The 24,445-nt window shown below is 45.3% G+C and overlaps 2 protein-coding genes across 9 annotated transcripts in view; one reads left to right on the forward strand and one right to left on the reverse strand.

Annotated features, from left to right (window-relative positions):
* Positions 1-9: 9 nt before the first annotated feature.
* On the reverse strand, positions 10-10,504 carry dennd6a (DENN/MADD domain containing 6A). Its single transcript, XM_030091919.1, has 19 exons — positions 10,123-10,504; positions 9,676-9,714; positions 9,090-9,132; positions 8,335-8,447; positions 8,104-8,184; positions 7,000-7,105; positions 6,669-6,748; positions 6,372-6,431; positions 6,217-6,272; positions 5,967-6,089; positions 5,786-5,881; positions 5,592-5,686; positions 5,410-5,475; positions 5,231-5,295; positions 3,923-4,012; positions 3,626-3,789; positions 3,409-3,511; positions 2,818-2,892; positions 10-2,635 (listed from the first exon to the last, which is right to left on the reverse strand). Exons 1-19 carry the CDS (start codon positions 10,351-10,353, stop codon positions 2,504-2,506), a joined length of 1,818 nt encoding a protein of 605 aa, XP_029947779.1. The 5' UTR covers positions 10,354-10,504; the 3' UTR covers positions 10-2,503.
* A 4,233-nt stretch (positions 10,505-14,737) lies between these two features.
* The window catches only part of slmapa (sarcolemma associated protein a), a 44,524-nt gene continuing 34,816 nt past the window's right edge, over positions 14,738-24,445 (forward strand). For all 8 annotated transcript variants that reach the window (XM_030091912.1, XM_030091910.1, XM_030091911.1 and 5 more), the window contains exon 1: positions 14,738-16,420. In XM_030091912.1, the coding sequence (XP_029947772.1) occupies positions 16,223-16,420 (198 nt within the window). In that variant the 5' untranslated portion in view covers positions 14,738-16,222. The remainder of the gene's footprint in view (positions 16,421-24,445) is intronic.

The following is a 24,445-nucleotide window of genomic DNA, read 5'->3' on the forward strand; positions in this document are numbered from 1 at the left end:
ACAGCAGCGTTTTGAACATTTCCTCAGATATAATTTGATCGGATACATTTAAACAGGGGATTTATTTTTATTTTTATTTTTTTTTACAATTTGAACTGAAAACTGTAACGATGGCCTAAGAAAGCTCCAAACAGCTGCTGTGAGAATTGATATTTTCCCTAAATGTTCCAATACTGCATTGAGGAGAAATACTTTCTCAATCAGAAAACAGCTTTAATAAAACGATGCAGGCTGTGGCGTGAAAATAATGAGGAGACTGAGCGTAGTGGTCATGGCTTCCATAAAAATACAACATCTGTGTGTATTTTAGTGTCTTTTTCAGCATTTTGAAAGTGCAGGTTTGCTTCGCTCAGACACTTCTGTCAAAAGGAGTTCAGTTCTGTTGTGAAGGATGATTCTCCGTTTCTTCTTGACGAGTCGTGTCTGTTGGCGAAAAGAAACCCGCCCATTCAAAACCTCTCAACACGTCATCGACCGATTCATTTCATACAGTCGACGTAGGAAAATAATTCCCTCACAGCCATAACGTGTGGGCTGCTGTTCGATTTCACACCTTTTATGTACAAAACTCCTCCCAGATTTATTAAAAATCCAAAGTTACAAAATACTATTATTTTTTTTTTTAACAAATATAAAACTCATGGTTGCCCAACAACCAGATGTCACAGGGTTTTCTCTTTCCAGGTTTCTGCTCAACACAACAAAAAGGACACATTTCAAAGCATTTGGGGAAACATTGTAAAACATCCCATAACTTCGCTGATTTAGGAAAAACTAAACAAGTCGTGGTCATTCATTCTGAGAAACAGAGATGATCTGAAATCAATCCACGACTTGCTGAACCGTTATTGCTCTGACTTGGTTAGTAGCTGGGGAACGTTTGTTTCTTCGAATCCCACAGCGTGAAGCAGCAGCTCGTTAGAATTACAATCGTATCATAAAAAGAAGGTAAAAACGCTCTCGTGGTGACTTGAGTGGTTTCTTCCCTCTCATCGTCTTTATTCTCAGGGTCACACGAGCAATTGCGTAGTTTATCCTCATTTCGAGCCAAGAGAAAGAGCAAATAAATGATTAGCTTGTGATACTTGTGTGTGACCACTAGGTGTCCCTGTGTGACAACAGAAAGCTGCTACAGCGCCACAGAAACGCCTCCGTCGCTGCTGGATCTGACTGACAGCGAGGAAAACAGTCTTCTGAATGTGGATCGTTACTGAAATAAATCTGGATCGTGGTCTTTAAACTGATTATTTCACAGATTAAGCATGACAGGATGATAATGAAAAAAAAAAAAAACCTGATTGTTTCCAGAGTAGACAGTGAACGTCATCCGTTTAGACTTAGTTGAATTAACAAAAAAAAGGAGGGGAAATATCTGAAGGCACCAAGTCAGCCAGTTTTCTCCTCATCAGTGTTTCCTGTCATCAAAAATGTGAATTTTCTTTTGGTTTCCTCCCCAGGACAAACATACAATTCAAAAGAAGGACATTCAAACCTCACTGGACTCGACTGCAGTCAGGTTTCTATATTCTGAAAGGAAACTTTCATCAATCTGACCGTTTCATAATATCCTCTGACTTTTTTTTTACACAGGATCCAGTATCCTGCTTTTTAATCAAAAAGCAGTTCACACCTTGAAAAAAGGTGCAAAACCAATGTCCGCAGTGTGACTGAACCGCATCGTTTAGCTTCGCTGTGTGTGTGTGTGTGTGTGTGTGTGTTTGTTGGTGAAATCGGGCATTTTTATCACTTCGCTCTGCGAGGATTGAAACAAACTCGACAGTTTCTCATTCAGTCTGACAAAAAAACTCAAAACACCAGACGGCACCGCCACCGGCTGCGTGGAGGTCATGTGACCTGGATACGGGAAGTGTTGTGTTACGGAGTCGCTGGTGCTGAAAGCTGAGAGAGAAAGAGTGTGTGAGTGTGTGTGTGTGTGTGTACATGTTTTAATGCCGGTTTTAGGTAGAATCGGATCTTAAAGCACTGGTTGGTTCAGCTCGGTTTGTTTGCATAAGTGTGTGTGTGTATGTGTGTGTGTGTGTGTGTGTGTGTGTGTGTGTGTGTGTGTGTGTGTGTGTGTGTGTGTGTGTGTGTGTTGGGCACACTGGTCCTGTCTGTGATGAAGTGCACTTAAAAAAAACACAAAACTAGTTTCAGTAGAAATGGGTTAAAAAGCTCCGGACCCGTCAGAGCGTTGGAGAGAGTCGGTGGTTAGGGTCTCTGGGGGTCAGAGGTCACTCCTGGTCACCGCAGGCTCAGACGGACCTTCAGTTACATGTTTTGTGCACCAAAAACAGTGAGAGTCTGATGGGTGTGTCATGTCGGATGGCTCCTTTCTCCACTGTGGGAGCTTAGAAGAGAAACCTGCCGGGGGGCTCTGAGACCTGGTCTGGAGGGGTCTGGAGGGGTCTGGGGGGGTTTGAAGGAGTCTGGATGGGTCCGGCTGCTGCAGTCCTCTCAGTCCGGTCCCAGTCCTGGAGGGAGGCGGGCCGGGGTCTGCGGCTCAGGGCGTGGCGGGCTTGTGCAGGATGCCCTGCAGGTCCTCCGGTAAGGCCTGGATCACGGCCTCGATGTGGGCCCGGAGCTTGGCCAGGGTCCCCGAACGCACCGGCAGCTGCTCCCGCTCCGCCTGGTTCTGAACCACAGTCACAACGTCGCAGATTTTCATTCACCTCAGACAGAAAATACGAGCGTGTGTGGCTTCATTCCAGTAACAGAACAGCACCCTCTAGTGGCCCGACGTGAAAATGACGCCGTTTTCATGTAAACGGACCCAAAACGTCGTCGTCTAAACGGGAAGTTAAAGTTGGAACTGACCAGTTTGTCTTTGAGCTTCAGAACCAGATCGACCGACTCCACCTCTGTGTGCTTCTGGATCCTCTCCTGAAGGTCCTACACACACACACACACACACCACACACACACACAGGTTTGTATTTCTATCCTTGTGAGGACACTCATTGACATAATGCATTTACTAGCCCCTAACCATGACCCTTACCCTAACCCTAACCCACACCACAACAAAGCCTAACCCTAAAGAAATGTTTTTGCACTTTTACTTTTTTCAGTAACAACAACATGGTCAAGAAAACACTGTTTCTCCTACTTAGGACCGGAAAAAGGTCCCCACAAGGCACGTCGTTCCACGTTTTGCTATCCTTGTGGGGACATTTGGCCCCGACAGGGATAGAAATACAAGAACGCACACGCACGCACACACACACACACACACACACTGCTTGATTCTGTGCTGTCTGTAAGTGAACAGATGGTGTCCATCCTTCATTTCAGTGTCCTACAGACAGTAACTGTGTGTGTGTGTGTGTGTGTGTGTGTGTGTGTGTGTGTGTGTGTGTGTGTGTGTGTGTGTGTGTGTGTGTGTGTGTGTGTGTCACAGCTCCTCACCTCCTCACACAGCGCCTCCAGGTGCAGCGCCTCCAGCTTCTGCGTCATTTCTTTCCTCCTGTTGCGGAACCAGCCGTCAAAGTTCGGCGATTTGAGGAAATGCCTTCAGACGGGGGGGAGGGAAGAAGAGAAGAGCGCACGGCGGTCATTACGATGCCCGGGGTGACGGGTGAAGGGGTGAAGGGGTGAAGGGGTCAAAGGGCGAGGCGTGAGACACCTGTACAGTCCGATCCAGTCCCCTTTGAGCCGGGAGGTGAGCTGAGGGCCGGCCTTCTCCAGAGTCTTCATGAAGTCCTGCTGGACGAACGCTCGCAGCTGAGGAGGACTCTTCCAGGGGCTGATGGACTTCTGCAGAGGCATGAGGCTGGCTACGTAGCGCTCCTGCAACACACACACACACACACAAACACACACGGTCAACAACAAAATAATCACACGAGGGAAAAATGCTGCCGTTACAACAGGAAGAGAAGAAATCTGGACGTTCCTGATTAATGAAACGACGGACGCTCACCAGAGGGATGATGAAGCTCTGCGTCAGCTCCAAGAAGTATCGCCGCAGAATTGCATTCTGGGCCGCCGACGGTCTCTTCTGTTGAACACCCTGGAAAACGCACACGCACACACACACACACTTATCAAACAGCCTGAACGATGAAACACTCCTTCACACAAAGCCTCGAAAAGTAGGTGTAGTGTGTGTGTGATCTGAGTATAAACTGTGTATGAAGTGTGTGTGAATTCTGTGAAGTGTGTGTGTCGTGGCGTGTGAGCAACAGAAAAACCTTCAGCTGCAAGAACTAGGGATGTGCGAGTACCGATACCAGGTATCGGTATCGGGCCGATACTGGCCTTATTTCAAGGTATCGGGTACTCGTGAAGGCTACCGATACCAGCCGCCGATACTCACGGCAAGAAAACCCCACGCGTAGTAAGCCCTCCTCACCAGCAGTTGGCGGTAGTGCAACCAAATGGGATGCAAGCTGCCGACACACATGAAAGAGGAAGAAGCTCCTCTCTGGAGTCGCTGACAGGCGCAGGGCTACACTGCAGCGGGCTGACTTCTCCATGAGTCTCATCCAGAGCAGAGACAACAGGATGAATCCAGAACGGCTGCTCGTCTCACCAAAACTCCGCCGGTGTGGAAATTCTGTTATATAAGTGAAAACGAGCCGAGCTTTGCAGAATGCTAACTCTGCAATGCTAAAATTGCTAAAGGAGGTGCGCGATGTTGTTCATTTACCACTAGTAATTTGTTTAAACACCTCAGGGCGAAGCTTGTGTACGAGAGTCTGACGCTGTTGTGCTGGAAAAAAAGAAAACTCCGGCAGCAACTCGACGGCAAACTCTGCAGAAGACCGAGAAACTGAAGAGCAGAGATCCGAGAGCAGCACAAATAACACGAGCAACTCTTTAAACTCAGGGGTTTTTCTATCTTTGACTTTAGTTCATAAAAAAATCATTCAAATTAGTACATTTAAAAACCTTAGTTTATGTAAAGTGTAAAACTCAGAGAAATTGTTTTATCTTGCACTTAATTTCATTTAAATAAGTGCAAACTCAGTTGCTTGTTTTATTTTTCAGACTATTATTTTGGACTTAAACATAGTGGCTGGGCTGCCTTTTTATTGGAAATAAAATTCATTTTCAAAAATAATCTCATTGCATTATTTTAAATTTTATGTGTATAAAGTATCGGTATGCAAGTATCGGTATCGGTGAGTACTGAAGATGAAGTACTCGTACTTGGTATCGGTCTAAAAAAAAGTGGTATCGCACATCCCTAGCAAGAACTGAAGGAACTGGAGAGAAGTTCTGGTACCTTCTGAAGCTGTTTGATGATTTCTTCATCCTTGTTGAGATACGGCTTGTAGGCAGTGTACACACCTGTGTAACACACACACACACACACAGATCACCTGCTGCGCTCACTGTCCACACCCACACTGCCCCCTAGTGGACAGCCTGCCGTCAGCTTCAGGTCAGGATTGAGTTCTTTACCCGGTTTGGAGTCCAGAGTTTTGAGGTTCTTCAGTTTCTTCACTTTCATCTGTTTGGCCATTTCTCCTGAAACAGCAAGCCGAGTGAATTGTGGTCAGTTCAGGGTGTTTAGAGGAGCGTCTCAGGGTTTCACTCCGTCAGGACTGAAGGTCATGAAGCTACGGCAGTGGACGGATCTTCACCTGCTTGCTTCATGTCTCCGATGCGGATGATGTGCGGCCAGTGCTGCAGAGTCTTGGCGAAGAAAGGGTTGGTGACTCCCAGGATGACCGACGGCCTGTACACACACACACACACACACACACACACACACACACACACACACGGATCACACACACACAGCTCCAGACGCAGCTGACGGGTGCGGGGCACTCACGGAGCCTGCGTCCGGGTGGTGTACTCCTTGAACTCGCTGTCGTGGATGGTGAAGTACGGCCGGAAGTCGCTGCAGTAACGCAGAGGAGCGATGCAGCTGCGAGAGAACGAGCTGCCGATCAGAGCGGCGAAGGGGGAGGAGCGACACAGGAGCTCAGAGTGCGTGTGTGAGGTCGCCTCACCTCACCAGCGCCAGCACCGTGTCCGACGACTCCGCCGGCGACGGCGCCATGACCACCAGCGCCTCCCCCAGCAGCACCAGCTCCCACAGCATCTGGATGTGGAAGAAGACCGGGTGGAAACACCTGGACGGACAGAGAGCAGCGGCTGAAGACGGCGCCGGAGCGGCGGGTGGAGCGAAACGGCGGCGAGGGGGGAGGGGAGTGGGCGGTGCCCGAGCAGCAGCAGGGGGAGGAAGTGAGGCAGCCTCACCTGAACAGGTCCACTTCATGGATGGTGGGAAGCACGATGGACACCAGGCTGTCGGTCTGACACACACACACACACACACACACACACACACACACTGTTAAGATAGTTCATTTAGGAATGTGTATGTGTGTATGTGTGTGTGTGTCTGTGTTCACCTGGGCCGACTGCACCAGCTGGGATGTTCCCGGTTTGTCGTAACTTGTCGGGATTCGAACCTGCAGCACACAGTTCACCACGACTGAACTCACTCATTCATTAATTCAGGCTATAAATGGACTTTACCGCAGCCTCCCCTGAAGAAATGACAATCTAAAAAGTTGAATTCTCCACTAATGTCTACAAAATTCCTCTTGTTTTTAAAATTATAAATCGATCTGAAATATTTTCAAGTCTTTTTGCATTTTCGTTTCTTCATTGTAAGACGTGCTGGCAGCGAGTGTGTGTGTGTGTACCTTGATGACCACGCCCATGATGGGGAGCGTGAGAATCCGTCCAGGATGAGGCGTGGGCCAGCGGTCGATGTCATTACAGGCTGTCAATCAAACAGAAATCAAGATTAAGAATCCAAACAGTCGCCCTGCAGGCAGCAGGTCCACCAGCTGCAGCCGGATTCAGTAACGTCAATAAAAATACCCAAAGCACAGAGTAAAGAGGACGGAGAACGCAGGAGAACACATGAAAAATGATGAACGATGAAGGATGAAAAAATGAGAACCGAGTCACTGCACCCAGTGAGTCTTTACGTTCAGTGAAAGTAATCAGGCAGTACGGTTCAGGACTGACCGGCCTCCAGACAGGGCTCCTGCTTCTCGAAGTACTCCGGAGCCATGATCTTCAGCAGCGAGTGGAAGAAGGTGACATAGGGCAGTTTACTGATCAGCACCAGAGACTGGAGGGGAGAGGAAACAATCAATCAATCAACACAGTGAAGAACACACACACACACACACACTTCACACTGTATCCAACACTTTAAACCTGATAATCGGTGCGTCGCACTACAGCAACATTAAATCCACGGTTATGATGGCACAAGGTGGCCCCGCCCCTTTCCCCAATCCACCAATCACTGCCGAGCACCAGCTCCAGGGCAGAAGGATCGACAAGGTTTCTTACAGTCCTGTTCATTCATCTTCAGCTCAGCTGCCAGCACGAGCATCTGACCTAATATTACTCTTGTGCATATAGAGTACTGTGTGGTGACGTTCGTTTTGTTACAAAAAAGACAAAAGTTAGAGAAAAGAGGGACAAAGTGCCTCCCTCTTCGCTTCAATGCATCATTTCCAGGTGTTACTTGAGAATGATGCAGTACTTCACGTGTATATTGTTTAAATATTAATAAAATAAATGATGTTATGCATCTGACATTGGTACTGAAGCCTGTCAGAGTATGAAATATATGTTCAATTATATTTTTAACACAGTTTTGAAGGGAAAAAAAACCACAGATTCCACTTGATCTCCTGTGTTCAGAGGCGATTTAAGCACTTTAAATAGGATTAGACTGAAGTTTGCGAAGTGTGAGAAAGACTGACACCTTGGATAATTGTGTCAAAAAGCACTGCCTCCTTCTAATTCTGCTTTTCTTTGCCATTAATTCTCTCCACTCACACACACACAAACACACCTCTGTTTCTGAACGGCTGCTTGGTGCAAACAGAATCTGATCTGTATGCGGAAATCTCACTTTTTTTTTCCTCCAGCTGGTGTTGCTGTGAAAACTGTGCCGGGACTCTTTAATTAAACACAGCTTAAGAGTGATTAAAAAAAAAAGGCTGAAAATAGAAGCAGCGATGAGGAAGGGCTTTGTGAGTGTGAAGGCATTACTGTGATGGAAATGTTGGTTATGCTGAGTGATGGGAGTTTGTGGAGGACGGCGACACGGACCTTCTGGAAGTATCCTCTCTTCAGAGATTTGTCTCGCACCTGACGGAAGTAGACGTAACCGTAGTAATGTCCCTGTTCTCTCTGTCAAACACAGGAATGGAAATGTGAAAAAAGGCAAGTCTGTAAGAATACTTTAGTGAATATGAGTGTGTGTATGTGTGTGTGTGTGTGTGTGTGTGTGTGTGTGTGTGTGTGTGTGTGTGTGTGTGTGTGTGTGTGTGTGTTACACACCTTCAGACAGGGCGGTGCGTCTCGGTCGGTGGTTTCTAAGAAGCAGCCGAGTGACGACTTTCGATTGGATCCCTGCCGGAATCGGAAGCAGAACTGTGTGTCGCCAAGGCAACCTGAAACAAAGTAAACAACGGCAATTTGTTGCCATGGAAACGCTCCATCAATCATACTATAATATAAAAGCTATTTTCTGCCTGTGAAGACAGACTGGAATGAAAAGTTACATGTATTCTGCTCTCCAACTATAAAAACCGCGACCACAGTATTCCACCCGAGTCCTTTTCATCTGCTACACAACACTGGTTAAGCTCTTAATACACACAGTCAACACAGCTTTATGCAAACCTCAAACCTGAGGCCCACATTGAGAGAAATAAACAGCTGAAATTCTCAAATCCCTGATAGACTTAAAGGTTTTATTTACAGTAATTGAGAGAAAGCAGCACAGGACTCTAAAAATACTGGAGTCTTGTCGACTCTTTGAAGTCATCGTGGTTTCCTTCGGATATTTGGACAAACAGGAAGAGGAAAGAGTAGAAAGCCCGACATGGGAAGTGCAGAGTGAGTCACGACGAGGTGCTTAACCTCAGCTCGACCTTGGCACATCCTCAGGCGACAGGGTGGGAGAGCGAGCACTGGCACGCGGTCAACACACACACACACACACACACACACACACACACACACACACACACACACACACACACACACACACACACACTCTTAGTGTTTTACAGTCTGGAACAGAAACTCACCTGAGTTGGAGTCAGGAAAGGAAAGGTAGCAGATGCTGGTTTTCTGGAAAAGATAACAGCGTTTATTTCCTGTGACTGACGCTGCCACTGAAAACACATCGTTTTCAGAACGTTGTCATGTAAATGTGAAGCTTTTCTGAAACTGCATTTCCGCTTGAAACGTTGGCGAGTAAACGGGACTTTAAAGGTTCACTTCCTGTCAGACATTATAGTCTACATGGAATAACTGGCCAGAGTACAGCTCCAGTCTGTGAAGCGAAAGTCAAATTTACAGAGTGAAAGGCCTGACTAGAGCAAGTCTGCCATTCTAAACCCAGGGCAAACAAACCCTTTAATCCAAATAAAGTTACACAAATTCCATTACACAGACAGGAGTCACGATAGACACCGACACACACATCATTCTGCTTCCATTTACACAACCCCATTTTGAAAAGCATGTCCGAAACAACATCACTGCTGAATGCAACCATGAAAAAATAAGAAATAACAGAAGTAACCACCACACTGTATTTACAAGCCTCCAGCTGGTGAAATGAATAGAGCCATGGTAAACACAGAAACACGACCTCAGTGTCTGACTCACCTCCTTCTCTGACAGCTTGGAATGATGAGGGTAAATAACCTGAAACAGACAAATGGGACATCTGTCATGTCGCTTTTTATCTGTGCACATGTTCAGGTGTGCAGATAAAACTCCAGAGATTACAACAGGTGTGATGCCTGTCAACTTTAAAGAGGCTTTTTGAAATCCAACACTGATCAGAGGAGCTGGAGCTCAGGGTGATGCTGCTGGGACAGACTAACTCCAGGGGAGAGGACACTCTGGGATTTCAAACCACACGGACTCAAACAAATAGGATTCCACTACACTCGGGTTATTTATCCATCGACATGTGGACGGGATCGTGTCAAAGGAAGAGCCCGCCATATCAGAGAGAACAGCTGTTTATTGATTCCTCTCCAGGAAATAGTCTCATCCTCAGTTGACTGCTAACCCGGGATGCCTCCCTGACGCCGGGTGAGCCCTCACCTCCACCGCCTGCCCGAGCTCCAGGTCAAAGCCCACCACACAGATGCAGTGCAGCCAGGCGGAGAAGCGGTCCCACGGCAGCAGAAGCGCCTCCTCCGGCTCGTCGTCGCCTCCGGGCCCGGGGGGCAGAGTGATCTCTTCGGCTGGGGAGATGCTACTCGCGTCCTGGTCGTCCAGATCCTCCGGCTCCTCGACCTGCTCCCCCAGCTCCTCCGGGCCTTGCAGGGCCATGGCTGCGGCCCCGATGCGAACACTCGGGCGTTCCGGAAAGGTGGGGCGGTGTAAATCGGTGAGTCAGCGGGTGTTTGTGGACAGTTTTCGCCCGCAGGTGAAAAACCGCAGCAGCAGGGAAAGCAGTAGCAGCTAGCATGTACCATCAGAAAGTCACGACGTAACGTGGAAAAAAAAACATAGTGACGTCATCCCGTAGAGCCGTCACGAGGCTCGAGATATGTTCACGGAACAAATTGCCATCGGAGAAAAGAAAACCCATTATAAGAAACATTTCTAGGACGTTAAAGATACATTCTGTTGTTTTGTTGTGTTTTAATACCCTATCATGAAAATAAATGGAAATTTTGTCTTTAAAAGTAACAACAATGACCTACTTAACTAAGGACAATTTTATTATAACTATTTTATTACTTATGTTAAGACTGAAATAAAATATATCATGTTGAAAATGTTTTACTTTCTTTGTAGAAGCAATTCACACTTCGCAAGGCAAATGCATTACACTGTACGAAACAAAAACTCCCTCTTCTGCTGTTCCAGTTAGAAGTTAGTGCATGGAGAGGGCATAGACAGAACAACAAGCAACAGGTTGTCATAAAGAGGCAGCTGCAGAGAAGAGAGCATATTGTCTACACAAGAGGGACAGAATGTTAGTGATATGTGATGGTGAATTATGATGGCGTGTAGAGTGAGAGTGAAGAGAAGCTCAGTGTGATAACAGTCTCCCCAGCAGTCTAAATCTGTTGCAGTTTAATTAGAAAACTGTCTAGAGTGACCTGAACTCTTAACCTCTTTAAAAGCAAAGCATTTGTTAGCCTCTATATTAGTTGTTCGGGCACTCTGATAACAGTGAAATACAATCATCTTCTCTAGATTCCAGATGCATGGATTAATTTCTGAGCATCACTCTGCGTCAACATATTCCTGATGATTGAGTCTTTGAACAGTCTAGTCAGGATTGGATCAAGCAGACAGTCATTGGTTTAGATTAGGAACTCAGAGAGCTTTGGAAGCTGTCGGGCTGTAAATCAGGCTTATTAACAGTTCTGAAGAAGATGTGGCTGAGGGGCTGTGAAGTTTACAAAGTCTTTACTGAATAATGATAAAGGGACAGGAGGTTTCACTGTGAGGTACAGATGGGTGGAGTTCTCTCTCCCACCTTCACAGTATGGTTCTTTCTTCTGAAAGCTTCGAAGGGTCACGTTCATGGCCACTGCAGTGACCTCTTTTGAACCCCATGTGTCCTCATGTGATTCCAACAGCTTCACTGAAAGTCGTTAATGAAAACAATGGGGTATCAGTGATCCACATCCTGGCCCCGATGGCCCGTCAACATAGAAACAAGAGGTCATTAGCATTTGAAACTGTGGGTGACGCACTGAAAATATTTCATGCTTTGTTACCTTAACAATTTTTCATGTGAAAACATTTTTGTGCTTTTGTTTTAGAAAGATTTCACATTTACGCTGCAACATTCTCAGAATGAGGTCTGTCTAGATGACAACAGAAGACGAAAACAATGTAGTTTTCATGTTGGGCCACAAGTGGGTGCTGTGTATTTTTCTTAATAAAACCACTAAAGAGAACAGAGAACAAGAACTGATGACAACAACGCTAAGAAGCAGAAGTCTTCTCAGAAATGTCAGTCCGGCTGAACAGGACTTGATAACATGCATTTTTAAGGCACCTTTGTACTTTCGATCTGATGAAATGCTTCGATTCAGACAGATTCTGCAGAGGTGAACCAGCAGGTGTACTTTATTCCTCCTGCCTTGATCTGCTGCTCTTCATCCCACATTCACCTCGACGGCTCACAGTATAACTCGCATAACTGAATGAATCTTGAAGTCTTCAGCAACAATCCGACCGTCAGTCTGAGTCAGGAACAAGACTGTAAATCAGCTTTATCTAAATCCTTTAATAGCTCCTCCACTGAGTGAGCAGATTGGGCCAGTGAAGCAAAATGGGGGTGCAAAAACAAACCGGGGCCCAAACCTGTTGCACTCTAATGATTCAAACCGCCTTATGTAACAGTAACAGGGAGTACAATGTGTCAGAATTAGGCTTGATTCATTGAATGCACTTTCAACAATGAAGTGTTTTGTACGTATGTTCTCTACAGTTTTTATGTCTGTCTTCACTTCATTCTGAATAAATGTGATGTTGATATAAGCCTCTGTTTTTCTCTGTATGTTATTTGAATTTTACATGCTGTATACAATTTTTTTTTTTTTTTTGTGCCTCACCAATATTCAGTGGCAGCTTAATGAATAAAGATTAGAATCTGGAGGCAGGCATTAGAGCGCATTGTGTTAATGAAGTGGCTGCAAATTGTTTGAGCCCTCTATAAGGCACTCAGCTTCTATGAACCCACACATCCATGTCAAACTGGGCTAAGAGGCTCAACACACTGAAGCAGATGCTCGTCCGCTCGCTCTGCAGGGGTCCAGGACGGGCCGCGCCCATCAGGACCCCCACCTGCACCACATTAAAGAGATTACACTAGGAGGGCAATTCATCTTCCTCTGGGGCAAAACTATATTGGAAAAGGTCCACACTGTCGTGTTTGGTAATCTAATAAAATCACTTTGTTACATAGTTTTGGATAAGCCACTTTTCCTGCTCTCCAATCAGTCTTGATTTTACTGATTTTTTTTTTCCTGGTGATGGTAAATCAATATGTAATTCTTAAAAGCTCTACATTTTCTGTTAATTTCTAATATTTTTTTGTTAAAGTCTTAGGACCATTCATTTTTTTGCTGGATAAATGTTGTTAGCTTTATGAGATTAAAGAATGAAAGCTTTAAAATATGACCACAAACACAATTTAAGCATGTGAAACATCAAGAAGGAAGCTTTTTAAGATTAAAGAAAAGCAATTCGATGGCACTCATCATTCAAACCAGGCAGGAAGATTTTCATCCTCTGCATTTATAGGGGCAAAATACATCTGCTGCAAGGATTTACGAGCACCTCATTTAATCAAACGGGTTAATTGTGTGTACATAGTTCTTATCACATGCACACATTTGATGATTTCCTTTCTGTTGAAATGAAACCATGAATACAATAAGTTGGAGTTATTTCAATTGAAACATCAGGTTGTGAGCTCATACTTGGTTTGGGTTACACAGAAAGGATATGAGTGAAAACTGATAGTGTGGTTCTCCTGTGTTGAACCTGCAGCCTTGCATATGATGGAAAGGTCGAGAACAGACTGCCTCAGTGATAAAAAACAGTGACATGTATCTCTGGACGTTTGTATGAAAGGGAGCGAGCAGCAGAGAGGTCTCCAAGTGTTCTTCACCCTTCCTTCTGTCTCATCCGGCATCGATTTAGTCTCAGCTGTCTGTTCAGCACATCACAGCAGGGGAGCTTCTGGAGCCATAAGCAGAATTTGATCTCCTCCCATGACACCCAAAGCCCCACCCCACCCTGCTGCCCAAGTCCATAAAACTCAGGCACCTTGATCAAGATCCTCAGAAAGAAACAGATACTTTCTATTGATTTCAATGTTGAAAGTCATGTTCATGTACCCTGAGAAAAAAATCTTGTTTTTATGAATTGACAAGTCAAATTCATTATCACAGTCAGCTCAGTGTTTGGAAACTTACTGTCACAAGAGTGGAGCTACATATGAGAAAACATTAATTTCAGGTGTCTGAGTTAAGTGTGGACCAGACTGGACATCAGAAAAAGATGAGACACTAACTAACTAGAAATGACTATTTTCAAGTAAACTTTTTTTTAATTTTTGTGATAATTTCAAGAACTTCTCGCTGGTATTAAGCCGAACCCTAACGCCCATTTCTGTTCTATTCTATTTTTATTCTATTTTAATAAAACATACCGTTTTGGAACTATTTTAACTAATTAGCCTACAGGACTTGTGTACAACAACGTTTTCAATTGAAAATGCAAAACTTGTTGTATTTTGGGAGTCCGTTCACAAAAAAAATGGGGGCATAGTAGTATCACATTGATAAATATAATTTTACATAGTTTAATAAAATTCACAGTTGTTTCACTCATAGTAAAATCTGCCCGTTTTCTATAAACCTAAAAGGTTGGCTATAAAAAAAATATTATTGCTAAAATATTGGGGTTATATGCGTAAAAGCATCGTAATTTAATTTAACATGAATTCCGTTTTTGAAAAATGCTGCGGCTCTATGTAGTAACCTTTGTAAATCACATTTTTCAAAAATATTGAGATTCAATGTGTAATACTCTATTATATCGCATTTTTGAAAAACATCGCGGTTCTGTGACAGACAACATCGCGGTTTTATTTTTTTTTTTTCCTGCACGGCTCGGATGAGCTCAGCGGTGAGCGCCCGTGTTTTCGGGCCGTGAACGCACCGCGCCTGTCTGCTCTCTGGTTACAGTATGGCGGCTCGGACTTGCGGAGGAGGACAACTTCTTCCAGATTCCTCCCAGAAAACTGCAGCAAGGCGAGGGCTGTGAGTGTAACCAGCCGCGGCGACACGAGCCGGACTGCGGCACCTCGTGTTTGTCTTTTTTGCTTTTTTTTTTGTTCTTCCCAGGGATATATCGGCGCCGGTGCGATGCGTGAGGAGGACCCGCAGCCCCAGAAACTCCCCTGATTTTTCCGCGTCTGTCTCTGTGACTGTCACTGAGTTAGCCGGCTAGCTTCTCGCTTAGCTCCCCTTCATGCTAATGACGGCCGCCTGCACGGGGGTTCCTGGTAGCCGAGAGACGCACTAGCTCCCCACTTATAATCGCTCCGGGAGACCGGGATGGCATGTGGCGTCCAGTCGGTGAGCGAGCTGGTTGAGAAAGGCGAGGAGAAAACATTTGAGGACCTGGAGGATAACTTTATCAGCACTCATTAGCCTAGCCTAGCTTAGCCTAGCCCTAGCCTTCTTGGTCCAACGCCAGGAAGGTCCGCGAGCTAGCCAATTAGCATTTTTAGTTGCACAAGACGACCCGATAATCCCCCACTTCATCCCGGCTGGGTGTTTGGAAGCGTCTCTGCGCTCTGATTCAGCATCGAGAGCGGGCGCTGGAACGTTTTAGCCGGCGTTCATGTTGGGAAGTGCGGGGTGTCGTGAGCAGGTCCTGGTGGTGCTCTCCGGAGGGAGTGGTGGCGGCAGGTATCTCTAGCCGAGCTTCCCTGTATCAGGGCAACAAGGTCACTTCGATTATCATTCACAGATCGCACATGACACTTGACGCGGACCGTTAACGGGCGCGGACCGGGCGGAGGGGCTGCACGTTGGGGTGTGAACCTGCAGGACAGCGCGCGGCTCGATGATCGCTTCAAACTCTTCGCACACATTTTCCTGGATTCACCAGTGGGCACATTTATAAGTGTGATCTGCTGCTGCTGCGGTCCTGGGAGGCCTGTGAAGACCCGGACCAGGGAGCCCGCGGGTTCCCCCCTCGCCTGCCACGGTGCTGGGACACTTTGATGGACGTGTGGGGCTGTTTGCCAGACTGTCAGAGCTATACTCAGTCATGCATGTCTTGACACATGGCTCCTTGGTCTCCACATAGCGCCTGCCTGCTGTCAGATATAGGTGTCGTTATGTAGCTTTGGTGGACAGTCAGTGAAGGGAATGTCTAGTCTTTTTTATACCTGTTGGTTTGTTTTTTTATTTACACTTTTTCCAAACACAAGAGAGTGTTGCTGTATGTGAGTGGGACAGCGGTACAGCCCGGCCCGTGTACAGTGGACAATGTTTATTAGCTAGTGCCTAGAGAATTAGAGGACTCCTGACTACTGCTGAGGCCACTTGTATTGTAGATTATTCATTGGGGATTGTGACAGAAACCTGCCACTCTGGATCAAGAAAACTTGTCCCTCGTGTCTGGTTGGAGTAACACTCTCAAGCCAAAATCAATGCCTTCAGCGCTGGCCGTGTTCGCCTGCCGACCAAACTCGCACCCATTCCAGGAGCGGCATGTATACCTGGATGAGCCAGTCAAGATCGGCAGGTCGGTGGCTCGGTGCCGCCCGGCGCAGAACAATGCCACCTTCGACTGCAAGGTGCTGTCCAGGAATCATGCCCTCGTTTGGTTCGACCACAAGACTGGCAAGGTAAGACTTCTCTTCACCGTGGTCTGTCTCTTTTCCAGGGCTTCAGTCAAAACCACAATGGGGGAGGTGACTAAACCTGTTACACAAAATTCTCAAGCGGACAAGCCTGGCTGCTAGCTTTGTGAACTCTGTTTTGACGAACGGCCACTCTTGATCAATCTTAGTCAGCTGACACAAAAGTGCACACACCCTGAAAAGCTTTCCTCTGCGTTCAACCTGCTGACATAATCTTCAGATGAATACCTTTCCCTGCAGTCTGCGACTGACAGACAGTTCATTGTTTCATTTATGCAACGTTAATGGCCTTGACCTGCCGTTCTGACAAATTAAATGCTTATTGTTACTAAGTTCTCATTTTCAAGAGAGATCTGTTAAAGTTACATTACGTAAAGTGACAGGCATAATCAAATAAAAGTACGAGGACATATATAAAAGTGCAGTGGTTTGGTGTTTTCAACATTTAAAAAAGATTCAGAGCACGTTTATTATTTTGTTTTTGTCATTTTTGTCATTCATGCCTCTTTGGTTTTACTTGACTTGTCTGATATCTTGGTTGATTGGTTGTAGATGACTGTATTGACAACGGGTTGCACGGAGATTGATAGATGGAAGACTAGAAGACTTATTGGATGTACAACTTTTTAGATGGATGGATGGACGAATGAATGAACCACTGAACGAATCCATGGCTTCCAGACTGGTTGAATGAGTAGCTGGACGGACTAATGTCTTGTTGGACTGAAGGATGTGGATAACTCACTGGATTACATGCTTTTATTGTTCTTATAACGAAATAGATTGATCACCCTGACCCAACAAAGCAGCTTTAATCATACTGAAGCTTGATAACTTGGTAAAACATTGACTGTGTATCCACATTAAATTCACATTTAAAGAATTTCCCTCTGAAATTACTCAAATATTTCTATTATTTTCTAAAATGCACACATCTGTCAGCCTGCTATCATAACAGATTCAGTACAGGAAAGCCTGTCCTCAGTAAGGTGGAAGCAAACGTGTGCAGATGATGACAGTAGAAGATGTAACAAACCCAGATTTTTCACAACTGGTGAACTGTAAAGATAATCCTGTGGGGATCCGTGCTGTACATAGAGCGAGGACTGGGTTGTTACAAGACTTTCAATAAACACTGCAGATAAATAAAGGATAAACATAATCCCAGTTGAGCCTTAATCTCATTAAAGTTACAGGGAAGGATGCTCTCGGTCAAATTAAGAGGATAAAATCATGCTTGAGTCAGTGTTGGATTGTTAAATGAGCAGTCCAGTGTAACTGTCCAGTTATTGGATCTCCGCTTTCGCTGGATCACCCTCTTTTGTCATGCTTTAAAAACCTGAACCATCAATAATCCAGCAAACACTCATCCTTTATAAACTGCGTCAACTCCGAGTGGAACTTTTCGAAGCGGTGAACCTCTCAGAATGCTTTCCAGTGATGAGCTTTGCTCCTGTTTACTGTTTACTCCACTGCCCTGAAAGTTGAGTGAACGTCATGATAAAAATGAGCCAGCTGACGCAACAGGAAGTGGCCTGTCAGGAGTGATTTCATCAAAAGGCAGAGTAAAGCATAGTCAATAATTCATACTGTCTTATCTTATAAACTTCTGTAATCCTTCATTTATTTGGCCTCTAATGTAAAAAAAAAAAAAAATCATTTGGATCTTGAGAACATTTAGGGTTTTATCAATATGAATGATTATTTTGTTACACAATCATGATCTGTTAATACATCAGACAGAAAATTAACGTCACCACATGTTGACTTCCTCTGTGTTTTCAAAGTGTCACTCTGTCACTTCCTCGCGCTCACACTCGCACATCCCAGTGTTGACAGCTGCCACACAAGGTGCCTCCACTCCCAGTGGGAGCCATTTGGAGTTCAGTGTCTTGCCCAAGGACACGTCGACACATCGACGAGGTGATACGGTGGATCGAAGTGTCGCTTTGAGATTAGAAACCAACCCGCTCCACCAACACAGCCGCAGTCGCCTGCAGCAAAATGAACGCTCGGCGCCTGAAATATCAGTCGACAGAGCTCAAGTAGATTGCGCTGTGAAGGCAGCTCAGTGAGAAGTTGGAGAGACGGCCTCGTTCCAAACCAGCAGGGTCAAAGGTCATATAATCTCGAGTGGAGCGATGGGCAGCCACATCAACTCTGACTCCGTCCAATCTGAGAAGATAACTCAGCTCATCACAACAAAGAGCTCATGGGATCCACCTAACTTTACTGAACTGGGAAACTTCTCAAGAATGTTTAGGCCCTGTTTGAGGTGAAAACACTTCGTTTTTGAGTGTTTACTTTGGAAAAGTTTAATGTTTCCACAGTCATTTTTTTCAAAACGATGTTAGATAGTGGGTGCTTTTGGGCAGGACATAACAGTTAACTATAATATGTGGGTAAAACTGTGACAAAACTCACTAAGTATCATGTAAAAGCCTTGCTAAATTAATGACTGTTAGTGTTATATATGTTGATTGTACTAGTAGTACTGTGTTTTGCAGTGTGTGGCCTTGAACTGCTTCCTTCAGCCAGTTTTCCCCCTGTCAGGGATCACAGCGCTGATTCCCTGGAGAGAGGATGAACTTATTCCTGCTCTGAAGGAAATTCATTTCAGGTATCCAGGGAGAGAAGTCCTGGCTCTGCTCTGGGATTAGACTTAATCGTTATTCTGCAGAAGCAACCCATTTTTTTTTCTTTTTTTTATTTATTTCTTTATTTTTCAAATCCACGGTTCTGAGATCTGAAGCAGATAGATCAGATTGTGTGTGTGTGGCGGCATCTGTCACAGTGTTCCTGCAGTGTCTCTGTCGAACAGGTCCGACGGGCTGAGACAGACTTGGGATTACCCGGCTGTGGCATGCTGGGACTTTGAAATAGCGTGCGCGTGTGCGAGCATGCACTGCATAAAGCTATTTATACTGACACCGGGAACGTCATCCTTTCCTCTCTTCAGGGATGAACACACGCGCGCACACACGCACTGGCCAGTGAGCGCACACACAGATTTATTGGCACTTAAGATTCTCAGATGTGTGCTGCTCTGAAAGGGGATTAATTATTTTGGTTGGTGGTTTATCACCACAGGTTGTGCCAGTGCTTTGTTTCACCGGTTTGTACTGCTGATTTGTTCTCAGTACCACGAACCGATCCACACAAACTAATATATTATGAGGTATTATTGGATTTCTTAGATAGGTATTAATATTTGATCCATATTTTTGCATGTCTTTGAGTTTATTGTGTTAAATCGCAAGCAGTTTCTCATTTATCGTTTGTTCTTTTCTTTTTTTTAATGATACTGTCCCATTTTCAGTTGATGTCACCTTGAGTTTAAGCTTCTTCCAGTCACATTCTCAAGCGTCAACAACAATATACACACTTATCTCAGTGGACAAAGAGAAGCGTCAAGGCCGAAGGAAGCGCTTATCTGCCCGTCTAACCTTGTTTGTTGTGTCTGTGAGAGTTTATGTTCCAGTTACGATTTCTACACACAGAGGGTACATAGAATAGACAATATACAGACGATCCACATATGATGGAAGTCAAAAACATACGGCATCCACTAGTGGGCCAGCATGAACATTACACCATTTTCAGTGTTTCTGCGACAGTGCAGCGATTTTTCACTTAAGACGCTGTCGTATAAATAAGACCTCATAACAACAACACCGCCCGTCACATAACTGTGGAAGCCACAGTCTCAACCATCTGATGAGGGTTTGAGGCCCTCGCGTCAGTGCAGATAAGACGTGAAGGAAAGCTGCGGTAACAAACGGCGTGTTTACCGTCTGTGCTGCTCAGCGGTTTGCAGCGACTGGTTGCTGTCTGAGGGAGACAGTGTGCAGCGTCGGAGATGCAGTGGAGATAAGTGACATCCCGAGATTGATGAACTAATCTCCCGCCTCACTGATCAAGCAGATTGCTTTATTTTTGATTGTTGCTCAGCTGAACACGTGACTTTGGATCCCACACCAGCAAAGTCCCGGGTCAGAAAATGTCATCGACTGCTCCGAGTCCGTCAGAGCTGCAGGATCGTGTTGTGTTCACAGAAAGTTCCTGCTCTGGTTTTAAATGTGAAATTGAAATGCGAGTTTTTCTGAATTCACTGGAAGGATCGATGGTAGATGTTGTTGGTTTTTCATTGCAGTCAGACTGAAACGGTGCGATCCTTCAGTCAGTGGCTGCAGTGCAGCCTGCTGACGTCTCGACTCCCGGTGGGCCTGTAGCCTTTTACACCGACTACTGTGGAGGAGGGACGAACTAATCGACACGAGCACAGCTGGTGAGACGGAGATCTGAGGGGCTCTGTGTGTGAGAAAATAAATAATCAAGTGTCTATTTAAGTGGCGGACATCATGGGAAGGTCAGATCAAATCCAGCTGCCTCTCACTCTCTTACTCCCAGAGGTCCTGAGACCTCGGTCTGGAAACTGCTTCACTGTGTCATGAAAGGGAGTCCGGCCAATCAGAGAGCAGGACGCCGGGTATCGAGGAGACCTGTTAGAGAGCACAGAGCAGCTGCGGTGTCAGAGCTGTGTCACTTTGGTTTCTACTACTTCCTTTCTGACGTTGAGTCACTCTCAACAGACGTGACCGCTCAGTTTACAGTGTTTCCCCACTGGATTATGTAAGACTACGGTGGGAGGACCGAGCTTCAACAGTCTGCGCGCGGTGGTCTGTACAGGCGGTCCGATGTCTGCTGTCGGTCACTGCGATGTGCGGCCGAGCAGATACGTGTCAGATTAAACCGGCTTTAGGGCCGGTGGAGGCGATCGGTGTAATACAGCTGCATCTTGTAGTCGGTGTGTACACTGAACCTCAGCACGTGCCAGCTGACCAGATCACACCCGGCTTATCCTTCTGGAGGACGTTGTCACAACACGTCACAGCCTTGCGTGGGAACTGGAAAAACATTCACACTTGCAAATGATTTGAGCTGCTCGTTAGGCTAACTTTACTTTAATGCCGTCAGCATTTCACACTCCTGCATTACTCCTGCAGCGTCGCAGCTGTGGCATGATGCTGCTGCTGCTAAATTTGACTTCTGCTGTCCAGCATATTTCCCCGCGTACATCCATACCTAAACACGAAAAAGGCACATTTATGTTCCCTCTGCATGTAAACCGCTTGTGTATGCTTCATACCTTACGATGCATCCTTCAAGCAGTCTATCCAATCGAGGACAGTGTGTATGTGAAGGACAGAGAGCTCTATCTGTATCTGAGTATTTCAGGTTGAACATGATTAGAAGTTGACTGCTTGAATTGATCTGTAGCAGGGTCTAACTTCAGTCAGCTGACAGGTTTAGTTTCTTTTTATGCTCCGTTTTCATGTAAAACTGCAAAACATTTGTCATGTCCTGGAGGTCCCTTTAGTAAGATGCTATTTCTATTTTTCATGGTTTTTAGTTTGGAAATCTTGACATGGTTCATGCTAACTATGGCTTTGGTGCAGTTCTGGCGCTACAGTCGCACTGCCTGCCAGTGACCGAAGCGTCCAGCGTGGGGCTCCTCTGCAGCGTCATGGCCGGTCCTGTCTGTGGATTTGTGACAGCGGAGGAGCTGGTGGAGATCGGCGCTGACAGCAGAACGGAGCTGTTGTCTGGTATCGGTGTTCAGCGGCTCGGTAATGGTCTCTGCAGGGATACCAACACGGCACAGGAACGCCGTTACACCGACAAACTCAGCGCTGTAACACTGCTTCTGTCCCGGCGAGTGTGTGTGAAGCAATGAAACGCTGTTGGCAGGAAAGGCTCCCTGGCACACTCTGATTTGGCATCGTGCGCGTTCAGTGGAAGGAATAAGAAGTCCAGAGACTGCAGTGGGACACTCGTGCTGACGTAGCTGTTGAATATCAAACAAGAACAAATTTACAGTTTGACAGTTTTAAACTGAGCCGGAAAACCTCGTTTTTGTTCTCCTGATGGTGGGATGAAGTCTGTGTACTGTGCTTAAAGCTACTTCTACAGTGTGCAGAACAAACAGACTTTACAGTTTACACCAACTTTTATGAGGAAAGTTGAGATTGCGCCGTCGAAAGAAATTATTTTCACAGCTGTTTGGATTCATAGCGAAGAAAAGCATGATTAGAGGTGTTAGTGGGTTTCACTTGTACAATAGGTGAGATTGGTTGGTATGTCTCTGTAAGATTGATTATTTACTGGACATAAATCCAGGATATTGTGGTAGTAATTGTGTTTGAGCTCAGAGAGTTTCAGGATCCCACAGAGAACTCAGGGACTGAACTGGAGACTGCAGCAGAAGGATTCATGGAATAAAGGGAATCAGAACTGAAATTTAAAGTTTTAAGCTGTAAAAATGCCAAACTTTTTTTCTTTTACATGACAGCGGTGCTTGCAGCCACTGAAAACACAACTATCTCAAAGGTGTTGTTTACGAAACATGCCCAATGTTTTCAAATGTTTTTTTTATTATGTGCAATATCTCTTGATTTATATCTTCCACTCAGTCTGAGTTTTTTCTTTTATTACATTCTGTGAGGTGTTATTAGATTTACTGTCTCTGACTTAAACACCAAACACACTGAGCTCCAGGCAGTTTTCATGACTTGTTCATGCATGATCTAAAATGTCAAATACAGCTTTTTTTGTGAAGTGTAGGTCTTACTCTATCAAGTATTACAATGTATATATGTTTCACCATCGTACTCCAGAACAGCTTTAATTTATTTAGTTTTTATAACTGAAACAGTGAAAATATCCCTGAGGAAAAAGAAGTATGGGCATAGAGGCTGAAGGCCGACATGATCCAGCCTCAGAGTGAGGTCAGGAGGGTCAGCTGGAGGTGTGTGTGTGTGTGTTTGTGTGTTGTGGATAAACTGCAGTGGGCAGGTGAAGCGGGTGACGTAACTCTTCCTGACTGTTCAACTTTTCAACACTTCCTCACACAGGAAGGATGGCGCTGTCGACACTGTCACTCTGCATGAACTCACGAAAAACACACCAAATGATGTCGAAGGAAAGGCAGAATGCAGATTTTTAGACATTTTATTCACATATTCAAGATTCAAGTTTTATGTTCTGGTCAGACGTGCTGCCTGTCAAAGCTTTGCTTAACGGGGAAGGAGTTTTACTGGATTTATGCAAACGGTGTGATCAGTGTGAGGCGCCTCACAAAACAAACAAGAAAGATAGTTTAAAAAAAAAAAATCATTGTTTTTAGAATCTACATTAAGAATAATTCACAGGTTTTACCTTCCACGTGCGATTTGTTCTCAAAAATTAAAATAGACAGATCATCCTGGAGAAATATGTAGCCCTGACCCCAGACTGCTAGTTGCTGCAGTGCTGCTTGAAGTCATCAGGCCAGCGGGAACATTGTATTCCTGAAGATGTGGATTAATAACTCTTTGACCGAAGACCCGTGAAGCTCCAATGTTTCACTGCTTTTCTTTCAGCTCCAGCTGTTAAACACTTGACAACAGATCACTTATTTTCTTTAAAAATCATGTAAAGCTTGTAGCTGGATTCACTCTCACCTTCTCACACACTCACACACTGCTGCAGGATCACGCTCACTGATTAAATGCTGTTTGAGTTTGGCAGCAGCAGCAGAAACGGCCTGTTTTGGGAGTGGTGGCAGGAGTCCAGGCGTCTGTCTGCTGGCTTTTCTGCTCGGAGACCAACACAGTGACTCCTGCTGCAGCCTCCTCCACACATGAACTGCAGCCTACCAGTGCTCTTCACACACCTGCATCCCGTCAGGGAAACACCCACAGGGAGCTCCTCTCCTCGATGGCAAGCAAAGAAGAGTGGAATCACAGAATTTGTTCAGGTGGCGAAATTGAAATGTGATTGGGATGAACAGTCAAAATTTACATATGTGAACATTTTCAAGTGAAAATGCAAAACTTCCGTAGTGTTTAGGTGGTCTGTTTGCTAGAGAGCTTTGCTAGGAAACACTGAAACTGCAGCTTTAAACGGTTGGACTCCGTCTCCGTATAGTTTTAGAGTTTAGTCACTGTTGTGGCAATACGACGATCATCT

Source organism: Salarias fasciatus, chromosome 5, assembly GCF_902148845.1.
Source record: "Salarias fasciatus chromosome 5, fSalaFa1.1, whole genome shotgun sequence".
NCBI lineage: Eukaryota > Metazoa > Chordata > Actinopteri > Blenniiformes > Blenniidae > Salarias > Salarias fasciatus.

Excerpts from the sequence above, each read along its gene's own strand:
- dennd6a (XM_030091919.1), bottom strand. The coding sequence starts at position 10,353 with ATGGCCCTGCAAGGCCCGGAGGAGCTGGGGGAGCAGGTCGAGGAGCCG. Across the intron at positions 8,448-9,089 it reads CTTTCCTGACTCCAACTCAG|GTTGCCTTGGCGACACACAG; the intron begins GTGAGTTTCTGT and ends ACTTTGTTTCAG. Across the intron at positions 6,090-6,216 it reads CATGAAGTGGACCTGTTCAG|GTGTTTCCACCCGGTCTTCT; the intron begins GTGAGGCTGCCT and ends CTGTCCGTCCAG.